The sequence below is a fragment of the Diceros bicornis genome, chromosome 34 (genome assembly GCF_020826845.1).
Source record: "Diceros bicornis minor isolate mBicDic1 chromosome 34, mDicBic1.mat.cur, whole genome shotgun sequence".
Lineage (NCBI taxonomy): Eukaryota > Metazoa > Chordata > Mammalia > Perissodactyla > Rhinocerotidae > Diceros > Diceros bicornis.
The window spans coordinates 17707865-17719201 of NC_080773.1; the positions used below are offsets into that span (position 1 = coordinate 17707865).

Below are 11337 nucleotides of genomic sequence, written 5' to 3' on the forward strand. Positions count from 1 at the left end.
CCATGTGCAAAGTGGGCATGTGGGCAGGGGTGGAGGCTCTGCATGGTTACAACAAATGGGCTCGTTCTCCCCAAGGCTGACCTGGCTGTTGACTGTACTCAGTGCTCAAAGCTACAGAGGTAGAAGCCAACGGTAATCTGTTACAGCGTCATTTGACAGTAGGACTACACAGGGTATGCCCCATCATGGAAGAGATTGAGCTTTACCTCACAGGGATGGAGAGAAACCATGGTCTCTGATTTGCCCTCCTTGTACTCGATGCTTCTGTCTACATTGCCTTGTGACACCTAGGAAACGTGTTTTCTACTGCTATGGTATCCCATGAAGTATGGTTTCCAATGAGGGGATACATTTTAAAGCAAAGGAAGTGCGGCAATGAGCTCACACCCATGGAGCTCACTGATCTTTCCGGAGCCCCACGACACAGAGACAGTTGGCCTTTTGGGATGTGGAATGGCCCATGATGGCTTATAAGGGCACCAGGTGAGAGTCGGTACCCTGCCATCCAACAGAAAATGCTGTATGTCTTAAACCAGTGGCCAGTCTATCATGTCACTTCCCCCATAGCCAGAATGCGGGGGTCCACTGAACAAGGGGATGATAGAGAGTGCCCCGTCCCAGCAGTACACCTCACAACTCACTTAAAGGATTGGTGCTTTTGCTCTCTGTGACCTTGGAGTTGGTGTGGGTGAGGAAGCCCATCATATTCTAATCAATTGGAAGCCATGACTGCCCCCTAGCCATCTTGTGCTCCTCATGCTGCTGAAACAACAGGCAGAGAAGAGGATCACTTTGCTAATGGCCAGAGGGGAGCTGACGGCCAGAGGGAGGTTGGGCTGCTGGTCAAGGATGACTCTATTTGGAAGCCAGGCAACGTGTCGAGGGTACATTTTCATATTTTATTGATCAGAGTCATTGCTCAGTGGAAAACTGCAGAAACTCCATAAAGACAAGACCATGGAACACTCCCTTCCCATCAGAATGAAGATTTCTGTCAACCACAGTCGTTTAACTGGGTGTTGGCAAGTGGTACTGACTGTGGAATGGGTGGTGGAAGAAGGCGGCTCTGATGACCACCAGCTACACATCCAGGACACTCGCAGCTTTGTTTATGGGAGTTTCTCCTCCATCCTCCTCTCACTGTGGTGTATGAAGAACTAGTTGTCTAACACTGTGGGAGTCTGACTCATTGTCATTAGCACACCATGTTCCTATGATTAAGTAACAGATGGGAATTGTGTGCCTTCAATATTGAGGACACTGATTTTCATCTGGACAAAGGAAAAGGGTCGTTGCTGAGGAGGAAAAGGGTGGACCCTGCTGGACACTTTCTGTTTCCTTCTCCAGATTCACTCTCTCCCCTTCTCCCCCGTGCTCTGCACTGTGGGTGGCAGAACTATGAGAACTGTGTTACTGGGACCTCCTGGCTTCCATCCGGGTTCAGGCACTGGGGATCTCCAATAGGAGACCAGAGGGAGGACATGGAGGGAGGTTGGGGTATGAATTCTCCAGCTCCCTCCCTATAGTGTCACTGGGGGGTGGACAGATTATTCAGCCTGAGATCAGAGCTCCGGTCAGCCCTCTAAAGACCTCTCCCATCCACCCACTCCAGATTCTAGAATGGTAATAACTTCTTCTCAGTCTTTCAGGCCTGGAAGATGACAGACCCAATGATATCAGCCTCAGAAGACTGTGAAAACCCTCTTGGTTCTCTACTTCACAGAAACCTTTGCGTCAGTTATTCACATGGGACGACCTTCTGTTTGTGCTGGGTCTCCAAATGCTAATTAGAAGCCTCATTGGTGGAAGGGCACCTTCACCTCCCAGGTGATGTTGATGCCCGGATACCTCTGTCTGCAGCACCCTGAAGGCTCTGCTGCCACCGAGGCTGGAATGGAGACGTGCTCCAGACCAGCGAAGGACGGGCCTGAGATGGGGCATCTCTCACAGATTCCTCTCCTCCCCTGTGCCAGATTTCTGGGTGTCCTGCCCTCCCCTCAAATAGAGAAAGCCCAGCACTGGGATAAAGCACTATGTATTTATTATCAGACACATGTGGCCACTGCTTGAATGTCTACTCTCCCACAGGGCAAGTTCAGCTGCTCCAGGCCCTTCCATATGTTCTCATCAGGTCACCAAGTGTCTGTGGGTGTGTGTGGATGGTAACTCAAGGAGAGAATGGAAAAATAATTCGGTGTTCGGCTATGAGATCAGGGGGAAGGTTGGCTTTAGGGGGTCAGCAAGGGCTAAGAATCAAGCAGAAATGGGGTCAGCAGGGAGGGCACCCCACACCAAAGGGCTAGAGATAGCCCCAGCCCCACCACCAAAGCCACGTAGGAGGTAGGGTGGGCTCCATCTTGAAGAAGAGGCTAATTCTCATTCGCATACTCAGTCACAGAGAAGACCCCAATATTGCGGTCACCATTCAACAAATATCTGGAAGGTTTGGCCATGCATCCCTGAAGGCTCAGTGAGGAGAACAGCCCACCTAGAGAGTGAAGGCTAGGTTAGAGAGGACTCAAAGCACAGCACACTAAATTCCTAAGACCCAGAAATCCCAGATGCGCCCTCTCCCCCCTCAGACCAGGAAATCAGCCTCTTAGTCCCCTCTTCCCGTAGACCTAGACAGCTGGGTCCCCGGCTCTCTCTACCCACAAACTCATGAGTCAGGGCCTCAAGCACCCTCCAACCTCAGGACCAGTGAATCCAGGCCCCTAACCCCTTCACCCTTGCTACCCTCAGCACTCACCTCCCCTGAGATTAAGGGAGCCTTGGTAACAACGAGTGGTGCCCTTAGGGCAGGTCACAACTTCAGAGTTTTGTGAGCAGGATCCAAACAAATTCACACAGACAGGACACTGCAGGTCTCCTGGGACAGAGGGAGCTGGGGAGCAGAGAGAAGGTTGGGGGTACAGCTCTGCTCCTCGCTGCAGCCACCCTCCTTGAGCCCCAGAGGCTCTTGTCTCTGAGACCCCATCTGTCCATGTCCCTGGTCCCACCGAGCACGCTGGAGTCCACACCTGGACGAGGCAGGGCGTCCAACAGGACACTGCTGCTGTCAGCTCTGTTGCACCCATCGGAGGAGCAGAACCGGGCATAGGAGGCGACGAGCATTCCGGGGGGCTGCGAGTAGACGGTGACAGTTCCGGAATCCGGTGTCCTGTACTCACTGCAGCCTTTGCTCCCCACTATGAGTGATCTGGGTCCTGAGGGGTGAGAGAGTGAGAGCTGGGCTGAGGGAGGGGAGGCTCCGAGGGAGGCAGGAGGCAGTGGTTCCCTGATGCTCAAAAGGCAGAGGGTGAGCACAGGTTTCCTGAGTACTAACAAGAGCACAGGTCACCTTGAATGTAGGCGAAGGCTGGGGCCAGAGGCTGGGTCCTCCCCCAGCACTGCCACCCCTCAGTTCTTGCGCCAACATCAAGTTCTTCGCAGAGCCTCCCCAGAGCACTCATTTTCACGTTGCAACCCTCCCCTCACTATCTTTCTCTTTGGAATTTCTCTCCATAGCACTTATCTCCACACTCATATCTTGCTCTTTCTTGTTGGTTTTTTTCTGTTTCACCCCTCACGCGTAAACCTGCACGAAGGCAGACACAATGGGATCCACGGTGCCTGGCACACAGCAGATGCTCAGTAAACCTCGAAATAAGTCGTTGGGTCCCTCTATGCCAGCTCTGTTCTGAACCCTTTGCACGGGCTATCGAGTATATCCTCACGACCACCTAGCAAGGTAGGTACCTTAATTGCCCCCAGTTTACAGAAGGGGAAACCAAGGCACAGAAAGAAGAAGAGTTGGGTTTAGAACTCCAGGTGTGAAGGGAACCAGGCAGGAAATTCAGGGACAGAATCCAGGGCAGGGAGGCCCAGGACCCAGGGCCGGGGCCTTACCCTCTTGCGCAGACCACGCACCTACGTCTATGAGCAGAAGCGTCTCCTGACAGATCTCCGCGACATCACACGTCTGGTAACCAATCCCGGTCCATTCGGTGGGGGTCTGAGCCGCGTTTTGCTGTGTCCTCAACATGACCCCCCGTTGACAGGTCAGAGGAGCTGGGGAGAAGGAATTACCAGGGTCTGGGTAAGCCAGGGAACCAGCCATGTCTGTCCTTCCAGGTCCCAAGATTGGGAAGGTGATCACATTCTTGAGTCACACTCCAGGTGACCTGGCCACAGTGTCCCTCAATCTCAGATTTAGAAGGGACCTGGGAAGTCAGCCCCATCTCCTCTTTTTACCGTGTTTTTGCTCAAATACCTGCAGGGGCCTCTCTCAACACCAAGAGGAAGGCTGCTCCTCCCTTTGGGAGGGAGAGAGACGGAGGGCTCTTCCTCAGCCTGAGCCAATCTCTGCTTCCCTCTCTGGGCCTCAAGGTCCTCATCTGGATAATGAGGAGGGTGGCGTGACATCATATATTTCTTTTCACTGAGAAACGACATGATCTAAACAAAAAGACTCAAATACCTGGCATGCACTGATTATTTACTATGAGCCTGGCTGTGATGTTGCTTTCCTTGGATTAGCCCACTGATGCCTCCCAAGGGGTTTACTGTGTCTGGATCATTTTAGATGGTGGGGAAGACAGGGATCGGTGACCGTTCTTGGCTTCCTCGGCCCCTGTGGCCCTCAGGAGTCTAGTGTGAAAATCGTGAGCCCAGACCTTCTCTGAAGGCCATCACAGGATCAGCAGTGACGTGTCCCTTGAGGCAGAAACTCCTGGGCTGACCACGTAGCATCCACAGACACGGGTAACCTTCACAGCAGCCCCCACAAAGGAGGACCACTCATGTCCCGCTTCACAGATGACAAAATCGCGGCTCCTGCTGCCTCCTCCCAGCCTGGCCCCCGCTCTCCCCACCCATCTTCCCCGCCTTGGTCAATGGCAGCTCCTTTCAGCAGTTGCTCAAGTCATTCTTGACAATCCCCTTTCTCTTACGCCCGTGTTGCACCCATCAGGAAATCCTGTTGGCTTAAGCTGCAAAATCCCTCCAGAACCTGACCACATCTCACCAGCTCTACTGCTTCCAGGACGCCCTTGGGTCTCACCTGCTTCCTCCTGAGTCTCCCTGGGGGTCCCCTCCCCGACTCCCATCTCCCCCTCACTCTATTCTCCACCCAGCAGCCAAAAGGATCCCCATAAAGTTTAGTGGATTCATGTCATTCCTCTGCTCAGAAGACTCCAGTAGGTCCCCATCCCACTCAGCATACAATTCTAAGTCCTTAAATTTGCCCCGCCGGCTCTACGTGATCTGGCCTCCCTCTCCCCCTCCGTCTACAGGTTCTACTCTGCTCTCCCTTAATACACTGCTGTAGTCACATTGGCCTCCAGGCTCCTCCTTCAACACACAGCAAGCATATGCTCACCCCAGGGCCTTTGCATATGCTCCCCTGCTCCTGACTGTCTGCATTCACCGCCTCCTTCCTGAAATGGGTGAAAGGGGCTCAAAGATGTGGTGATCCTCAAAAGCTGGTTCAGCGGCAGAGCCCAGACAGGAGCCCACATCTCTCTGAATCGGACATTAAGATCTTAACTGCCGTGCTCTCCTGACTGTCGACCCATGACTCTCACTGGGACCACCACACAATTGCTTAGGGGGCAGTCAAGTCTGTTCATGCTCCAGCCCTTTGGTTCTTCCTCAGCCTGGGCTCCTGCCATGGCCCATCCTGGGCAGTGTGTGCTCTTGCTCCCAGCCTTCTCCCGCCCCCATGCCTTCGCAGGAGCTGTTCTGTCACCGGGAACGCGCTTCTCTCCCCCCCTTATTCCCTGACCTCTTGTGGTTCCCAGCTTCTGATGCCTAGTCTCGCTGATGCTCAGGAAATTCTTGCTAAACTGCTGAACTGAACTGAACCAGGGAAGCCAAACACACCCTCCAAGATCTGACTCCAATGTCAAAAGCTAACAGAATGTGGATATATGTTAGGAATATTTATTTGTGGTATAAAACCTGTGTTTTATGTGGTACATGAGTGGTTCGTGTAGTATGTGTGTATGGTATGTGTGTGGGGGTATAGAGTGCGTGGTGGGGATACGGGGTTGTATTGGGTGTGTGATATGTTTATGGTATGTTTGTATGGTGTGTGTAGCGTGTGCGTGCATGTTATGTGATGTGAAATGTGGTGTGTGTATGCAGTGATACAGTGTGTGTGAGACGTACGTGGTATGTGTTGGTTGTGCGGTGTGGCATGGTGTGTGTTCTGTGTGTCTGTGTGTTGTTTGCATGTGATATATGGTGTGTGTGGTGTGTGGTCTGTGGGTTGTGTGTGGTGTATAGGGTTGGGGTGTGTGTGGAGCATGTGAGCTGTAAGGAGACGTGTGTGTGGTATGGATGTGTGGTGTGTATGTGGCATGGGTGGTGTGTGTTGTGTGAGTGTGTGTGTGTTGTGTGAGTGTGTGTGAGTGTGTGTGTGTGGCATGTGTTGCATCTGATTTGTTTCTGAAACGCTTTCTGGATTACGAATGTTGCCTGGTCCCAGAGAGGAGGGACAGACAATTAAACCAGCCTTAATCAGAAGGAGAGACTGAGACTCTGACCCTCCCTGCTCAGCCCCCGGCCAGGGCTCCCCTGCCCTCAGGAGAAAGGCCAAGCCCTCAGTCTGGCTTTGCGGGGACATCACCAGCCCCCCCCACCTCTCCCGTCCCCACCAATATCCATTCCCCAGACACGCCAGGTCGTTTGCTGCCTCCGTGGCCTTGCCCCAGCTGTTCCTTCTGCCTGGAGTGGCTCTCCCTTCATGGCCCACACCCCCCTCATCTACCTGGAAAACCTGTAATCACCCCCAGTCCCGGCTGTAGCCCATCCTCCTCATCAGCCGTCTCAGGCAGAGCCCAGGAAGCCTTCTTGACAACAGCAGGCTCACCCACCTCCAGGCCTTTGCACACGCTGTTCCCTCTGCCTGCTCGTGTCCTTTTCCTCTTCTACAAATAAACCGCAACTCATCCGGAAGACACCGCTCACAGTCACCTCCTCGGTGTGCCCTCCTTGACACCCACCCACCAGGACATCAATATCTTCCCTCCTCTGAGACCCCAGAGCCCTCCCCCACAGCCCTGTTCCCTCTGCTCCGTGATGTCTCTCTTCCTGGTCCTGGAGGCCCTTAGGGCAGGGGCGGGGTCTGAGTCCCCTGGGGTCCCCATGGGAGACCTTGGAATCCTGCGTGAACTCACTTCAGCAAACAAATCCCGGGCACCCAACCCGAGCCTGCCCTTGTGCTGCCCAAGGCTGGAAACCTCGGTGTCAGTGACATCGGGCCCTGTCCTCAGGCTCCCGGTCCAGCCAGAGGGATCCACGCACAAAGAGGAATGTGTGCTGAACTCACTCAACTCTCTCTTGAAGCTTTAGGGTTCAGTGTGCCGTAGAGAGATGAGGAAACTGAGGCTCAGACAGGGATGGCCCTTTCCTCACTCTCCGAGGTCCCTTCCCATCTCCCTGCGCATGGTGGCCCTTCTCATTGAGACACTCCAGGCCCCTCTCAGTCAGCCCCGTGTGTGGTTTCCATGGGGAAATGGGGATGCTCCCAGTGTCCCCATTTGGCTCCTGCTTGCCCTGTCACACCTGGAGCACCCTCAGTGTTCTCTGGTCTTCTTTCCTAGGCAGCAGGCCTGCTGGGTGCTCCAGGACCATGGGTGGGGGTGGGTGAGAGAGGGGTGGGGTGGTCGAGGGGAAGTGGGAGACCCAGGGTGACTCAAGGTCAGGGGTGTGGAGCTATGGAATTGGAAGCACTGAGTCCCTCCCAGGGTGAAAACCAGCAGGCACTCCTGCCCTTACTTCCACACCCAGTGGGGAAAGTGGAATGCAAAGCATCCGCCCTCTCTGCCCCTCTGAACTTCCTCTCTGCTCTCCGGTTCCCCTCCCACCTGGACAGGCCACCATGACCTAGTCAGCCTGGCCTGGCATCAATTAAAACACCTACTGGTGGGCTCTGGCCCTGTTTACCTGTTCCCAGGACGGCGCACCCTTTGTCTCCCCTGTGGCTGCACAGCTCTTACTGGCACCCCCACCGAAGCACCTTCCAGGAGAATCTCTCCCTTTGCACACCCTGAGTGAGTAATAAACTTCTGAATGACTTGTGGGTGCTGGCTTGGTGGGATGTGTTTGGATGTCCAACTTTCACAAGGGGCACTGTGCCCCAAGGCTGAAGTGCAGGGCACAGTCTCGTCTTCCACACGGGGGACTCACCTTTAAGATCGCAGTTCTCGCTCACAGTCAGAGCCCCAATATTTTCAGCGTTATTAAGCAGGTTGCAACCTGCTTGGGATGTGCACCCCTGGACTCTCAGGTTGGTGGAGACGTCCTCTGTGGAAAGGAGGAGAGAACGAGAGAGGGAGACGCTGCCACTGAGACCATCCAAGCTTCAGGGGGAGGTGCAGCTCTGGGAAGCCAGGCCCACCCTCCTCTTGTCCCAGGCCTCCCTCCACAGAGACCCAGATCTTGGTCCTCAGACCACCCCGTTCAGTGCCCCACAGGGACCCTGCTGTCCCAGCTCACCTCCCCTGATAAGGAGAATCCCATTGTAGCAATGCGTGCTCCCCTCAGGGCAGGGCAGCTCTGCTGCAGACTGACAGCCTTCTGTGGACAAGCAGACTGGGCACCGCAGGGACCCTAGGGCTGGGAGGTGAGAGAGAGGGGGAGGGAGGATGAGAGGGCTCTGCCTTCAGATCAGGTGGCTTCTCTCTGACCCCCCTTTTGCTTGCCCCAGAAATCAACCTCCCCTGTCTCCCCCAGACATGCCCTCCTTGGGCTCCTGTCATGCAGGCCCAGGGTGGGGGGAATTAGGGACAGTCCCTCTGGGCTCACCTCAATCCCCTCAACCCTGTTGCTCCCCTCCTCCCCACACCCCTTTCCCCTTTTCCTCCTCTCCCTCCTCCCTCAGGCACCTGTTGGAGGAGGGGAGTCCCAGAGAGGGACTGTGTTGGAGACATCATTGCATAAGTCCCTGTCCCGGCACACATGGGTGTAGGAGACGATGGAGACGCCCGGGCCTGCACTGTGCTGGGTGACGCGGGCCTCCTGATCTGCCTCCGGGGTGCAGCCCTTGCTGATCACCAGATACACTTGGGGTCCTGGACCAAGAGAGTCAGGGAGGCCAAGGTGGGGTCAGGACTCCAGGTCCTGGAGGGAGGGTCTCCATCGTGGCCTGGGGTGAGAGACTGGAGAAGCGGTGACTGGATACCGGACTGTGCCCCTGCTGGGGAGGGGACAGCTCCCTGTAGGAGGGCAGGGGTCTTCTGAGTTCCCAGACAGAATGCAGGTAGGACTGGGCAGGGGGAGGGATGTCTCTGCACAGGAGAGGGTGGGAGTCGGGCTTGGGGCTACGGGGCCCTTCTCACCATTCACAGTGAGTATCATTGTGTCCTGGCAACCCCAGCCGTCCTCACAGGTTTGCTGGTTAGTCACTGTCCAATGGAGCGGCATGTCCGATACATCCTTCACAGCCTGACCTCTCCCTGACTGACAGGTCAGGGCCTGCACTCCTGAGATGAGAAGAGCAAATCCATCTCAGTCCATCCTCCCGGGAAACCCCTCCCAGGTTGGGGTCCTCACTCACCTGGCAGTACGAGGGTGATGCCCTGGAGGATCAGTAGGAGGGCAGGGCTCATGATGAGGGCAGCTGGAACTCTCTCCTTCCTGCTTTTTCTCCCAGGAAACCAAGACCTTTTATATCTCATCCCATTCAAGGCAGCCCAGGAAGGGGGTGGGGAGGGGAGGGCCTTGCCAGAGGAGGCCTGGGCCCACCCTCTGAATTTCAAAGCCTTATATGCCTAGAACTCTGGCTCCTGACACCTCCCTCAGATCCAGGAGTCCAGGCTCCAGCCTCTCCTCCTTCAGACCCAAGAGTCCAGGCCTGGCCCCTCCTCCCTCAGACCCAGGGGTCCAGGCCCCCAGCCCCTCCTCCTTCAGACCCAGGAGTCCAGGTCTTCAACTCCCTCAAAAGTTAGAGACTGAGGCATCTTGACCCACAGGTCCTACTGGTCCAGCTCTTTCCTCATGAGCCCAGCTAGGTTGGTCCACCCCACTTCCCCTGCGCCATTTTAGGGTAGTTTGGGAAGGCGGTTTCCTCATCTCTCATGGCAACCTGGTCACCTTCAGGCCCCAGGTGGGGAAATGGCCCAACCGCCTGTGAGGACATTGTGCGGTGGGTATTAGCCTGACCCCACGTTCTCTCTATCCTAACCTCTGCCCCCATGGATTCCTACTTCTCTTTTCTTTCTCTTTCCTTCCTATATTGCTTTCCTTTTTATTTCCTTTTTCTCAACCTTCCCTCATGCTTTTCTTCCTCTTCTATTCTCTCCCCTCCCAGCACAGCAGGGGCCCTTGAGTCTCCACTTCTTGTCACCCAAGAGGGAGCTGAAGTATGGCAGGGGGAGGGGTTGGTGGTAGAGACTGAAATCTATGGGGGAATTAGGATATTCTTTGCCAAAGCAAAGTTTCTTTGCCAGAAACAGATGGAAACGGTGGTGTGCTAGAAAACCAGCTTTTCAGAAAAACAGCATCAACAAACCCTGCCTTGTACCATTGGCCCATTTCTGTGGTGTAAATACTTCTAGCAGATCTGATTTTAAGCTACCAACAGCTTGACAACCAGCTCACACAATTCCTAAATATTTAACAATTGGCTTTTGCAAGCCTGTGCCAACCAGCTCTAGCACACTGGGTAGGAGAGAGACAGGAGAGATTGAGGGGTATCTGTCAGTGACTGCAGAGGCTCGATGTGGGTGTCTGGTAAGAAGAGAGGAAAGGGAGAAAAGAGAATATGAGAAAAATATAGAGGAGAAAGAGCAATGACTATGTACCTCCCCATTGTATATCTATTTTTGACACCTTTATATGTTCTATTTTTATTTGTGTTGGCAAGTTTAAACTTTGCCACCCATGCAGAGACATGTTTCTCTCATCTCCCAGTGTGTCTATACCACCACTGTGGCATACTGTATGTACTCAATAAATATTTATTGAATGAATGAATGAATGGAGAGGGAAATATGGGAACAGAGCCATCAGTACATTTGTATAGGTTGGGCCCTGTAGAACCACCACCCTTCCCCAACAGTTCACACTGTTGCCATCTCGAAAGGTGCCCTCTGGAGTTTTGTGTGGCCTCAAACAGTGTCCCTGGAGGAACAGGGGTAGGAAGAGTGTGCAAAGAGGTACATAGAGTCATAGATAGTCAATGAAATTACTTGTTTTAGTCAATAAATATTTACTGAGGCTGCATTTTGTGCCAGGCACTCTCCTAATTGCTAGGGATAGAGAGAGACCAAAAAGAATGAGGCCACTGCTTGTGTCAAGCTTGTAGCCTAGTGAGTGAGACAGATACTAACAAATACATGAGTACAAAAAATA

At 54.0% G+C, this 11337-nt stretch overlaps 1 protein-coding gene across 1 annotated transcript; it reads right to left on the reverse strand.

Annotated features, from left to right (window-relative positions):
* Nucleotides 1–1796: 1796 nt before the first annotated feature.
* On the reverse strand, nucleotides 1797–9615 carry LOC131397579 (CD177 antigen-like). Its single transcript, XM_058530691.1, is given in 10 exon segments — nucleotides 1797–1888; nucleotides 2750–2911; nucleotides 2914–3018; nucleotides 3021–3206; nucleotides 3910–4074; nucleotides 8173–8289; nucleotides 8482–8601; nucleotides 8871–9056; nucleotides 9324–9467; nucleotides 9542–9615. Coding segments are annotated over 10 exon segments (1329 nt in total). The 5' UTR covers nucleotides 9594–9615.
* Nucleotides 9616–11337: the final 1722 nt, after the last annotated feature.